Source organism: Lolium perenne, chromosome 3 (assembly GCF_019359855.2).
Source record: "Lolium perenne isolate Kyuss_39 chromosome 3, Kyuss_2.0, whole genome shotgun sequence".
NCBI lineage: Eukaryota > Viridiplantae > Streptophyta > Magnoliopsida > Poales > Poaceae > Lolium > Lolium perenne.
Window position 1 is genome coordinate 149,388,523 of NC_067246.2, and position 11,410 is coordinate 149,399,932.

The window sequence follows — 11,410 nt, forward strand, 5'->3', positions numbered from 1 at the left end:
CGACGAAGGTATCAAGGTTGCGACCTGATAGTTGTCGAGGTTGGAAGATATCCAAGTGATAAAGACCGACGAGGACCCAATGTCGGAATTGCAACAAAGGGTGGGTGTGCAAGGTCGCGGAGGAATGCAATATTGGCTAGGACCTTATACCGGGCCTCACACCACGGAAGTGTGGACGGGAAAGCTGCCCGGTTGGCACCAAGGTTAAGATCTCTTATGGGTAAAGCAACACACCTCTGCAGAGTGTAATGAATCGTGACCTGTCACTCCTTGTTCCGGGATTTGGAACTGCGAACGCTGCCGGAAAGAAACTCCTTGAAGTTCTAGTAAACCGGTGAAGGCTGACGGACATAGTTCTTCTGAATAAAAGCAACCTTTTGAAGAAATGATTACGAAAACCTGTATTGGTATTAGACTTTCTGGTCTAATGTCGTAGCTAGTGCATTAAACACATCTTTCCTATAATAAACTTGTTGAGTACGCTTGTACTCATACCTCTTATAATCCCCTGCTTAGATTGTCCGAATCACCTTGAGGAGGCCACCGAAGTACCAGATGGAGCAGATAGGATCTGCTACGAAGAACCAGACCTCTCTGGAGGAATAGAGGGGGTCGACTACCTTATCGTCTACGGAACCGGGGAGGTTCCAGAGGGAGAACAAGTGTGAACCACCATAGTGATAGTAGTAATCGAGTAGCACGAACTCTTTAGCATTTAGCTGCTCGAGTTCAATAATGTATAACTTAGTAAAACTTTTATTAAGTAAGTTAAATAAGGTTCAACCCGAACCTAGGAGTGTCTCTATGGACCCAGGAGGAGCTCCAAGTTGATGTACATATATGGATTGTAAGTACATAGCAGTTCTTCATTGATCAAATCTAAAAAAAAAAGTTCTTCATTGATCAAAATGTGGTACGAATGGTGTGCCTAAAAGGGAAAATAAAAACGTGGTGCGCTGCAGGTACTCTAAAATGATGGGATACACTGTAATAAAAGGGAAAAAGGAAAAGTATGACGATGGAATGCCCGCTTCGGCGAAGCCACGCTGTGCTGTGCCGCTCGATCTGAAACCAGCCAGGGGAAGGAAGGAAGGTATAGCTCGCCTAGGGTTTCCGCCGCCGGCGATGGGCGCCCTCACCGGCAAGCGCTTCTCCGCCGACCACCGCCCGCCCTCCCCTACACCTCCCTCCAAGAGGCCCAAGTTCGCGCCCCCCTTCCCCATCTCCTCTCCTCCGCCTCTCTACTCGTCTTCGCACCTCCCCTCCCCGCCCTCCTCGCCCGCGCCGGGGCCCACTTCCTCGACCGCCGCCACCGCCTCCACCTCCTCCTCCCCATCTTCCTCGCTCCCCCATCGCCGCCGCCGCCGCCCCCAGCCACCGGAGCCCCCGCGCAACTACCATGCGCCCCAGCACCGCAGCCGCGCCTTCCGCCGCGGCAATATCCGCTCCAACTCCAATCCATCGCGGGATTCTTCGTCCCCGCCACCCCAAGATCGCGGCCTCGACCAGTACCTCGAGCTCGTCAAGAGCGTCGACCGCCACCCGCCGCCGCTTACTCCCTCTGCTGCTGATGCGCCAAGAGGGCCTGAAGATGCCGCCGAGGTGATCACAATCGATGACAGGGAGGATATAGAGCAGGACGACGAGAAAGATGAGGAGGACGAGCTGGAGGCTAAGGTGGTAGTGGGGAAGGTGCCTCTGTACAAGGAGCGGCACCAGGCGTCCAACCGGCAGCGTGATCCCAGGATCAGGGAACTTGGGTTTGAGGTGCGCCTTGCTGAGAAAGAGAGACTTGGGCTTGAGCAGCTCGCGAAGGTCCTCCCGCAGATCACGCCCAACAAAAAGGTACAAATTCTATCCATCTTCCTTTTATCTGCTTATCATAAATGAATCGTATAATGAATGAATGATACAATGCCAAGAGCTGAACAATGTCATTTGTTGCTTGGCATGCATAGCCCTAACCTGTCAATAAAAAACGCAAGCAAACAGTTTTTACCATAGTCTCTCATTCTTAGTTTCATGTTTGATGAGGAAAACAAAACGATGGTGACATGTTAGAGTTAAGGCCTAGTTTGGCAACAAAGTTTTCCTACAACTCAAGTATTACAAAACCAAAGTATTAGAATGCCGGCCAAGGAGATGCTTCGTTTTCTTGAAACACTAGTTTTTTCTCAGTTTTTGACAAAACTGTGATGCGTTTGGTAACTTCCGTTTTACCCTAGTTTTGACGCTTGAGTAATCATTTTTTTTTGAAGGATAGAACTTTACACTTACACACCGACTCACATGCAGCTAGCTTGAGCCTAGAGGAGTGCAACTATTACTAGCTCAATTACTCCATACGTTTTGCCTAGTGCACTAACACAACTAGTAGGCGGTTTGCTTGCATGAATAACTCCGGCTTGCCGTTGAGGAGCTCTAGAGAAATACAACTAGTAGGCGGTTTGCTTGCATCAATACTTCAAAAATCCACTGTTTTAGTAATACTACAGTTTCTAAAACTGAAGTATTAGCCAGAACCAAACACCTCAAATTATTTTAAACTGCAGTATTTCCAAAAACTGCAGTACTCACAAAATACTTCAAATATACAGAGCTACCAAACGGGGCCTAACTTGTCTGTTGAGGAGATATTTCTCTTTCGTAAAATGTGGCTCAAAAATAATTTTGGTTGTTACTGCCATCATTTGAAAGTGTTACAACCTACCAAAGGTTGCTGAGCTCCTTCTGGTTCCTGCATTCTTCGGAAAGTATTTTTGGATGGTATGTGTGGATTTTGCCATGTCATTAGCACTGAAAGTGGAAAATGGAAAAAGGCACTTCATGTGTTTGCTTCCGAATACTAAAACTGCACTGCAGTTATTTTACAGAAAAGAGAAAACAAAGCTAAATGTTAGAACGAGACTAGTGGATAATCTTCTTTTTGAAGAGATGTACTCCACTGTTTGATGCTTAATGTCTGTACTCACATGTGTTTCAGGAGGTGCCTGAACCTTTTGTTCCTCTAACAGCTGAGGATGAGGACAGAGTTCGTCATGCTCTTGGTGGCAGGAAAAGGTGTTGCCTCTTTTCCTCTTGTTAAGACACAGTAGGCTGTAAGCACATTTATTGTGCTGAAATATCAAGCTTAATTAGCACAGTCTAAAGTCTGTCTTTTTCTTCCAGACGTGAGACATTATCTGTGCACGAACCTTCAAATATTGTCATAACAAGAGAGATCTTGCAGTGCTTGAATGATAAAGACTGGCTAAATGATGAGGTATTCTTTTTGTTCTGCTATATGTTTATATGTTCTCTCTTTTCGGGCTTCAGAGTAAGCATATATAATTTGACATTAGCATATAACTGTTCCTGATTATTTTCAGGTCATAAATTTGTACCTTGAGCTTCTGAAAGAGCGGGAACTGAAAGAGCCTAACAAGTTTGTAAAATGTCACTTCTTCAACACCTTTTTCTACAAGAAGGTCTGCTACTATGTCCAATGACTTGTTACATCATTTTGGCATGGCCTTTCTTTTGCTTGCAATCGTCTTTACTTGAACCCTGTGTAGAGTTACATTCAAGTAGTTTCTATGTGATTGCTTAGTGGTGTGCATGCTCCGCCCTAATTTCTTTTTTCTTCCATTTTTTTATTAGCTTGTATGATTATTGTGTTTTTGCCCTTACTGGAATTTTGCACTTGTTTAGTATGGTTTGGTCATCGGGTGTAATGCCATTCAATTATTAGATTCCTTACTCGTAGTATCAACTGATCTCATTGCATTTCCTGGCGGAGAAGATTGATATATTGTACCTAGCTCACTTTTTCGTTAACCATAACTCAAAATAGTTTGTTTATGCCACCAGAACAAATTAGCCAACCTCATAATTTTCTCATGTTTCTGTTGTCAGTTGATCAATGGTGGGTATGACTATAAGGCTGTCAGGAGATGGACGACCAAAAGGAAGTTAGGGTACGACCTAATTGATTGTGATAAGGTAAATTGTATTATGGTCCTTATTTTCAAGCTTTAGTTGTCATGTGATTTGACTATCCTTCTAATTGGAACTACTTACCTCGTCCAGATTTTTGTTCCCATACACAAGGAAGTGCATTGGTGTTTAGCAGTCATCAACATAAGGGACAAAAAGTTTCAGTATCTGGATTCACTTGGCAGCATGGATACGAAGGCCCTGAAACTCTTAGTAAGTGATATCCCCATCCCTCCCTCAGCTGTTCCTATTCTCCTCTGTTCAGGACATCAGAGTCTAACTTTAGCCTTTTCCACCTCTACCAGGCCAGGTATCTTGTGGATGAGGTAAAAGAAAAGAGTGGCAACGAGATTGATGTTCTTTCATGGAAGCAGGAAGGAGTCCAAAATCTTCCTTTGCAGGAGAATGGGTACTTTCTTATCTTTCATGGTTTCTCTGCTTGACCTTGTACAGTAAGCTAGGTCTCTAAAAAAGGGGGCTTCATGAAATGTTCCTTGATGTTAGAGAAAATTACAAATTCCCACATAGTGTACTAGTAGTCTAGTACTTACTGAATTGTTTGTTATCTTAGATGGGATTGTGGCATGTTCATGCTCAAATACATTGACTTCTACAGCAGGGATATGGATCTTATTTTTGGACAGGTACTAATGCGCTCTGGTTTACCTTTTTTTATGTATTTACTATTTAGCAGAATTTAAACAAAGTTACATGCTAAATGAACTAAAATGGTGTTTCGAATGTGTTGTCTTTGATAGAAAGACATGCCTTATTTCCGGAGGAGGACTGCCAAGGAAATATTGGATTTGAGGGCTGGATAAAGAAGGGCATCATCGTAGGTAAAAGGAATGTTCAAACCAGCGGCGAGTAATGTATTTAATAGAATGCAGCTGCCTTTCCTGGAGTGCTGAATGCAACGATTTTCGGAGCTACCCCGTTGCAAGTCATTATGCAACAGTCATTATGCAACGATCAAAGCTCCAGGCCCTTCAGATTTGCTTGCATTAGCACAATTGGCTGACAGCTAGCCATTGGCGGACAGAAAGGCATTGCCAAACGTGGTTTATGTCTGGCTGTTAGAGCCACTGAGATTTGAGACGGGGTGTCGTTGGAACTCGTATTTAATGGTTGGGTATAGACTTTGGGTAGTATGCTATCGCATTGTAGCGTGATGTAAGTTCCATTGTAGGCATCCAGCCTGTGAGCGGTACGTTATGATTGTATGATCTGCTTCCGTGCAGCTACAGTTTTGTGGGACGCAACCATCTTCTAATTATTTTCCTTTTCTTATATGCTAGTAGGCCTCCGTGCCTGGGAGGCTGGTATGTTTCTCGCAATGATACACTTTGGCTTTTGGGCCACACAAAAATGACTGGCAAATTTTGGAGTTCTGAAAATGTGCACAGTTCAATATACTCATATTCACACTTCTGTCATTTTTGTGTAGCCTATAGTACAAAGTATTTTGCATGCTTGTGGTATACAATATTGTCTACATCCAGATTTTTTTTCAGAATATTGTGAAACTTGTGAATATGATTTATGAATTTCGAAAATGATTCCCTGGGTCCCAGCCTCCATTTGGAGTTTCCAATCAGTTGGCCGAAAATGTATGCTAGAGTGTAAAATGAAGAAGCCAATGTGTGAGATGACTGATGAAGAACCAACCAAATGTTCTTCCAAGCGTTGTTTTTTCCTCCTGTGGATATTGCCGGGCAAGATTGTAACTCCGAGCTGTCACTGCCATTTTTGTATGCCAGTATGTTCTTTTGTCAGACCGTAAACAGCACTGTACGAAATCATAAACAATAATGGAGTGCTTAGGGCATCTCCAACCGGCTGACCCAAAGGGACGCGCTGGGCCGTCCGTTTTGGGCCGTTTGGGTGGCCAAGCGGACACCCGGACAGCGGCCCGCGTCCGCGTGTCCGTTTGGGTCGCGCGCTGTGCCAAACGCGCGGACGCAGCGCATTTGTAATAAAATAAAACAAAAATGAAAATAAAAAAGGAAAAGAACAAAACATAAATTTAAACTAGTTGGTCATTAAACTTAGCCCTATTTTGGGCAAATTTTACACAAAAGAAAGCCATATATGGCTTTAAACTAAGAAAAAGCAAACCCTAGCCAGGGTTTGCGAGCACGCGGTGGCCGCCGCGCAAGATTACCCCCAGTAGTACTGCCGTCGTCGGTGTCGATGACGACAACGCCCCCGGCGGCGGAGCGGCTGTTCGGCTCGAAACGCCGGAGGGCACCGGGGACTCGGTCGGGGCGGCCATCGCGCTCTTTCCCAGTGCGGAGTCCGGGTTCGGCGGGCTCGCCGGCCTCGCGCAGCCGTGCCCTCCGCGCGGACTCACCGCGGAGCTGCTCCTCCGCTGCGGCCCGCAGCTCCGCCGCAGCCGGAGCGTGGCTGTGCGCTCCTCCTCCGCCGTGCGCGCGGCCCGGCGCTCCTCCTCCTCCGGAGCGCCGCCGACGCGTCGCCTCCTCCCGACGGTGCGCCCGGCTCGAGGAAGGCCCACGCCTCCGCCCGGGCGTCCTCCCCGGGCCTTCCCTGGCCGCCTCCTCCAGCGCGGAGGTGCGCAGCGTCTCGGCGAGGTGTGGCCATTTGGCCGGCTCGTCGAGGTCGCCTCGCTCGCGGACGCCGCGAGCGCCGCCGCAGCTCCGGGTCGTCCTCCTCCTCCTGGGGCTGCGGCTGCGCGGCCGGGGCGGGCGCGGGCTCGTTGATGTAGAGGCCGCCGGGCGGCGGCCTGCCCGCCTAGCGGTGTGCGCGGCTGCGCGCGAGGCCGCGCCGTCGCGGATGTGAAGCACGTGCGCCGGCGCGCATCGTGCTCCACCTCGAACCACAAGTCCCGCTGGGACTTGCGTCGCCGTACGCGGGGTCTCGCTGGAGGTCCGCCGGCAGCTGAGCGCGGCGCTCCGGATCGCGGCGTAGCGGGCGCGGCCGGAGCCCGGGATGGGCGGCACCGGAACCCGATCTGGGCTCAGGGGCCAGCCGTGGGGGAGGGGCACGTCCCCCCACGGCATTGGGACGTCCATCTGCGCCACCGCTACGGTGACGTAGATCCGGTCGCGTCTCGGGCGTCGCCGGCGGCCCCATGGCGAACGGCGCCGGCGCGATCGGCCGGGCCGCCGGCCTCGTGGTCGTTGGCGGATGGCGAGAACTCGCGCTCGGGGCCATGGCGGCGCGGAAGCTTCGAGCTCGCGCGTGCGGCCGGAGTGGGAAGTGGGGACTGGATAGGGACAGTCCCCCGACAGGTGGGCCAGCCACGCGGACGAGGCGGACACGCGAGGACGCCGCGTGCCATCCGCGGCCACGCAAAGCCGGCCCAGATTTGGGCCGGGTTTGCGTCGTTCCGGACTCCGCGGACGTCCGCTTTTGCGGTGCGTCCCCGCGCTGGGCCGCGTTTTTGTCCGGCTCGACCCAAACGGACGCGCGGGCGCGGTTTGGGTCGCGCGGTTGGAGATGCCCTTAAACCCTGAGATGTTTTCCTTTCCAGCTAGAAAGAAAGGGAGAACGTGGTCACTTACTTTTTTTTTATCAGAGGATGTCTACCCAGAAACCATGAACGGAGGAATTACGCTCGATGGGGCATGGATCCTGTCAGAATGTCAGATTGCATCACTTAGACAGTTTCATATCCGGTGATTGGTATCCTTCATGCGAGCAGAAATGGCTCTAACAATACAATTTACTACTAGGAAGATGCGGCGCCACGCCCGTCTACGTTGATTAATCAGTTAAAGGAAATCGTAGAGATTACATGATTTTTCGTGTAGTGTTGTTATCAAAAGCTACTACAGGAGGACAACAGCGGATAAAATAGGCGGTGGACTATGTGACCCGGACTTTTGGCTCTCGGGTGCAGGCGCACCCTATATACTCCAAAAATTGTAGTAATTTCAAATAAAGTTAAAAAAAATCGAATCCTTTTGGGAATCAAAGATAATCAAGCATTGTACTCGTATAAATTTGTTTGGCCAAAAAATGTTTCACATTGACTTCGGGCAAAAACAAAAAAAACAAATCTATGACGAATATAGCGTGAATAGTACTTTAATATAGGACCTCCAAGTCTGTTTTTTGCACCCAGGAAACAAGAGAAGTTATTCCATGGTGAATCTTTCGTATACGAGTACAATACATGATCATCTTTGATTCCCAAAAAGATTTGAATTTTTTTGACCTTTTTCTGAATTACTAATTTTTTTCCATATAGGGTGCGCTTGCTCCCAGGTTCACCCATGCAATTTCGGTGGACTATGGAGTTATTGTAATAGAGTGAAAAACACAACGGCCGAATGTGGAGTTATTGTAAGAAGCAGTGACGAGGTATTAACTCATCAATGCATACATATCGTAGACTTAGGGTTTCGTTGCCTACAGATTGTAGGCTTAGGGTTTTATTGAAGTAGATGGCAAGTAAAACTTGAAGGTGGACAGACAAACAAAGACGCCTAACTCTCAAGCTCTCTGAGAAGAGAGAATCCGATTCAAGATGTTTCGAATTCAGCCTTTCCTTCATGTTCGTAGCGAAACAGCTAGAAGCGCTCGCTTCGCCGCGCCCAACAATTCTTATTCACGGGAAAGCCAACCGGGCGGGCACCCCATCGTTCCACTAAAATGGTCCTAGAAAGAAACGGTGGCTAGGGTTTAACAACAATCGATCCTTTTTTCGACCTCAGCTTCGCCCTTATATATCAGGCGAAGCCGAGGCTTTTCGTGATGTACAAGTATACGAACATCGAGCCACGTTGGGCCTTTCCATATATTTCTACAAGTTTCTATATATTGACTCTACTCCCTTAGACCGCATATCTTCGGCTTCATGAGCCTCAAAACCTTCGGGGTTGTACTTCAACCCCTAAGATAACTGAAAACATAAACCAGGGACATACATGTGACATGGGCATACCCATGTCAGTAGCCCCCGAGATTTTATTTGAGTTGTAGAACCGGGTAAAATCTCCATCCTTCATCTCTTTTGCAAATACTTCGAGTCCATGAAGACGCTATTTTTATTCGACATCTATATTGTACAGGGATATTCATAAATGAGGCTGGTTCATCTGACGAATCAGGTACCAGTTAATTGCTCTTGTAGCAAATCCGCATAAACCTACTTCAAGTTCGAGTCCCCGGACTCGAACTTGGGATACTGGCGTAATTTAGGACGTGCCGCATTCAGACTTATCGAAAACTGAATTCCAGCTAAGTTATTGGGCACCCAACGTGTCCGATGGGATTTTCTTCACATCTGTTCATGTTGATAAAGTGAGAGAGCGCATTCGGGTGCGATGCCACACCACACATGACGGATCCTGGGATCTTACCTTCGTGAACCTTTTACAAGTCACGACATTCAGAGTTTTTACTACAGCGGACGCGCTCTAAGAATATATTATCGAGTGCCTTTATTTAGCTGATGGAATGCTCCATTTCTCCGAGTTGCACCATATTTTCGAGTTACTATATTTTATTGAGTAAAATCTTGACGCTTCCGATGGGAGTACATGGCGAGTTTATAAAACTCGAAGATGTCTTCCTACCGCCGAAATTCTTCGGATTCATTTATATTGACTTCCTGTATTGCTCTTTCTATATTGGTATTGGTAAATTTCTTCGGGTGCGCGACCAGCGCTCCCGATGGGAGTAGCCCCCGAGGCTACAGCCGAGTGTTTGCACTTGGGTGTAGGCTCAACTTGCTTTTAATCGACTCCATACTTTTCCACTATCTTGCATCTTATCGGGAGCATGAACAATGCTCCCGATAAGAGTAGCCCCCGAGCCTATGATCGGATGCTTGCAGCTGGACATAGGCTCCAAAATTCATGCCGCGCATCCTATATTGTCTCGTCAACTTGAAGATTTTCTTGCCCCTGTCGTTAGTGCTAACGAAGATGGTGTGGTGTCGACTCTTTAGACTGTGACTGTCAGTGGACCACTGTCTGTAGGTCCAGTATAACCGTCCTTCCCCCACGTTGCACTTAGTGGGGTTATCACGTCCTTCATAGCACCCAACACGCGTGCAGTAACTCCGTTACTTCCATGTGGAACTTAAAAAATATTTTTACTTTTTTGCCACGTGTAGGGTTAGAATTATCTCTTCTCCATTGAACGAACGACCTGCTTCACTTTCCAGGTTAAAAGGAAATCCATGTGCCTCACTTTTCCCCCTTCTCACTCCGCTGCACAAAGCCGCCACTTCACCATTACCAGCGCACTATGCTCCTTGCTCCCGCTTCGCGCCCTAGCTCTTCCTCAGGCGCCATGGTTAGGTCAAAGCGCGTCAAGAGCAACACCGCCGACACCGCCGGCGCTGAGTCGGTGGAAAATAAGAAAGTGTCCGGATAGGACATATCGAAGTTCAATCGAACAGAGCACCGGAAGCTGAAGAAACTGGGGTTGCTCACTGATGAAGAGAAGATGAAGGCTCCCGAGGACGAAGCGACCCCCAGTCCGCCCAAAGGATATCGCGTAATTTTCACTGATTTCCTCCTTCACGGCCTCTCCATGCCTATTCATGATTTTCTCCGGGGACTCCTTTTCGTTTATGGGATATAGCTGTACCAGCCAACTCCCAATTCCATCCTCCATATCTCCATTTTCATTACTCTTTGCGAATACTTCCTCGGCATCCACCCCCATTGGGGCCTCTGGAAATGCATCTTATGTCTCCGGTGCAACAACTCGAGGGATGCCATCTATGACGTAGGTGGTGTCTGCATCTGCGTTCGGCCTGAAGCCGACTATTTCGCTCTGAAATTTGCCGGGTCGATCCAAGGCTGGCGCAAGAAGTGGCTCTATGTGAAGGATAAAACAACTGGCAACCAACAACACGGCCTCGCTCCTTTTGACATGTCGCATGAAATACCGAGGCGTCAGTCTTGGGATGTCGAAGCTACTTCGAAAGAAATTGCAGCTACAGAGATGGAGCAGATTAAGAAGTTGCAGAATACTCGAGGAAAAGAGCTGTCGGGTGTGCATATACTAGCACATTTCATGCGGATTCATGTACAACCTATCCAAGCTCGACCGGGTCCTCTATGGCTTTACTCTAGCGCTAGTCACACTGCAAGGATATCCAAGGATATTCCTGTCAAAGATTTGGAGAAATTGGTCCGCTGCTTTACTTCGCTTAGTAAGAAGGATGAAGTGCCTGCATCTTGCCGCGTGAAGCAATTCAATGGTGCACACGCCCTTCTAGCTGTAAGTTCCCTTCTCAAAATTTTACTTATTTTTTCTGCCTAACTTACCTTTCACAATTTAACTCGCAACCTATTTGTGTAGAAAGACAAGTCGATCTTCTCCCTTCCGACTGTTCCCGAAAATGGGGAAGTACCCGAGCAGACAATTGTTGCCGATGATTCCTAGGAGGCTTCGCTTCGCGAGAGTGAACCCGCGGAATTTGATAAAAAATGTGCGAATTCATCAGCTCACG

The 11,410-nt window shown here is 48.0% G+C and overlaps 1 protein-coding gene across 1 annotated transcript; it reads left to right on the top strand.

Annotated features, from left to right (window-relative positions):
- The first annotated feature begins 1,008 nt into the window (after positions 1 to 1,008).
- LOC127327105 (ubiquitin-like-specific protease ESD4) lies at positions 1,009 to 5,265 on the top strand. Its single transcript, XM_051353885.2, has 9 exons — positions 1,009 to 1,845; positions 2,984 to 3,060; positions 3,169 to 3,262; positions 3,369 to 3,467; positions 3,895 to 3,981; positions 4,069 to 4,188; positions 4,281 to 4,384; positions 4,547 to 4,619; positions 4,734 to 5,265. Exons 1-9 carry the CDS (start codon positions 1,024 to 1,026, stop codon positions 4,794 to 4,796), a joined length of 1,539 nt encoding a protein of 512 aa, XP_051209845.1. The 5' UTR covers positions 1,009 to 1,023; the 3' UTR covers positions 4,797 to 5,265.
- The last annotated feature ends 6,145 nt before the right edge of the window (positions 5,266 to 11,410 follow it).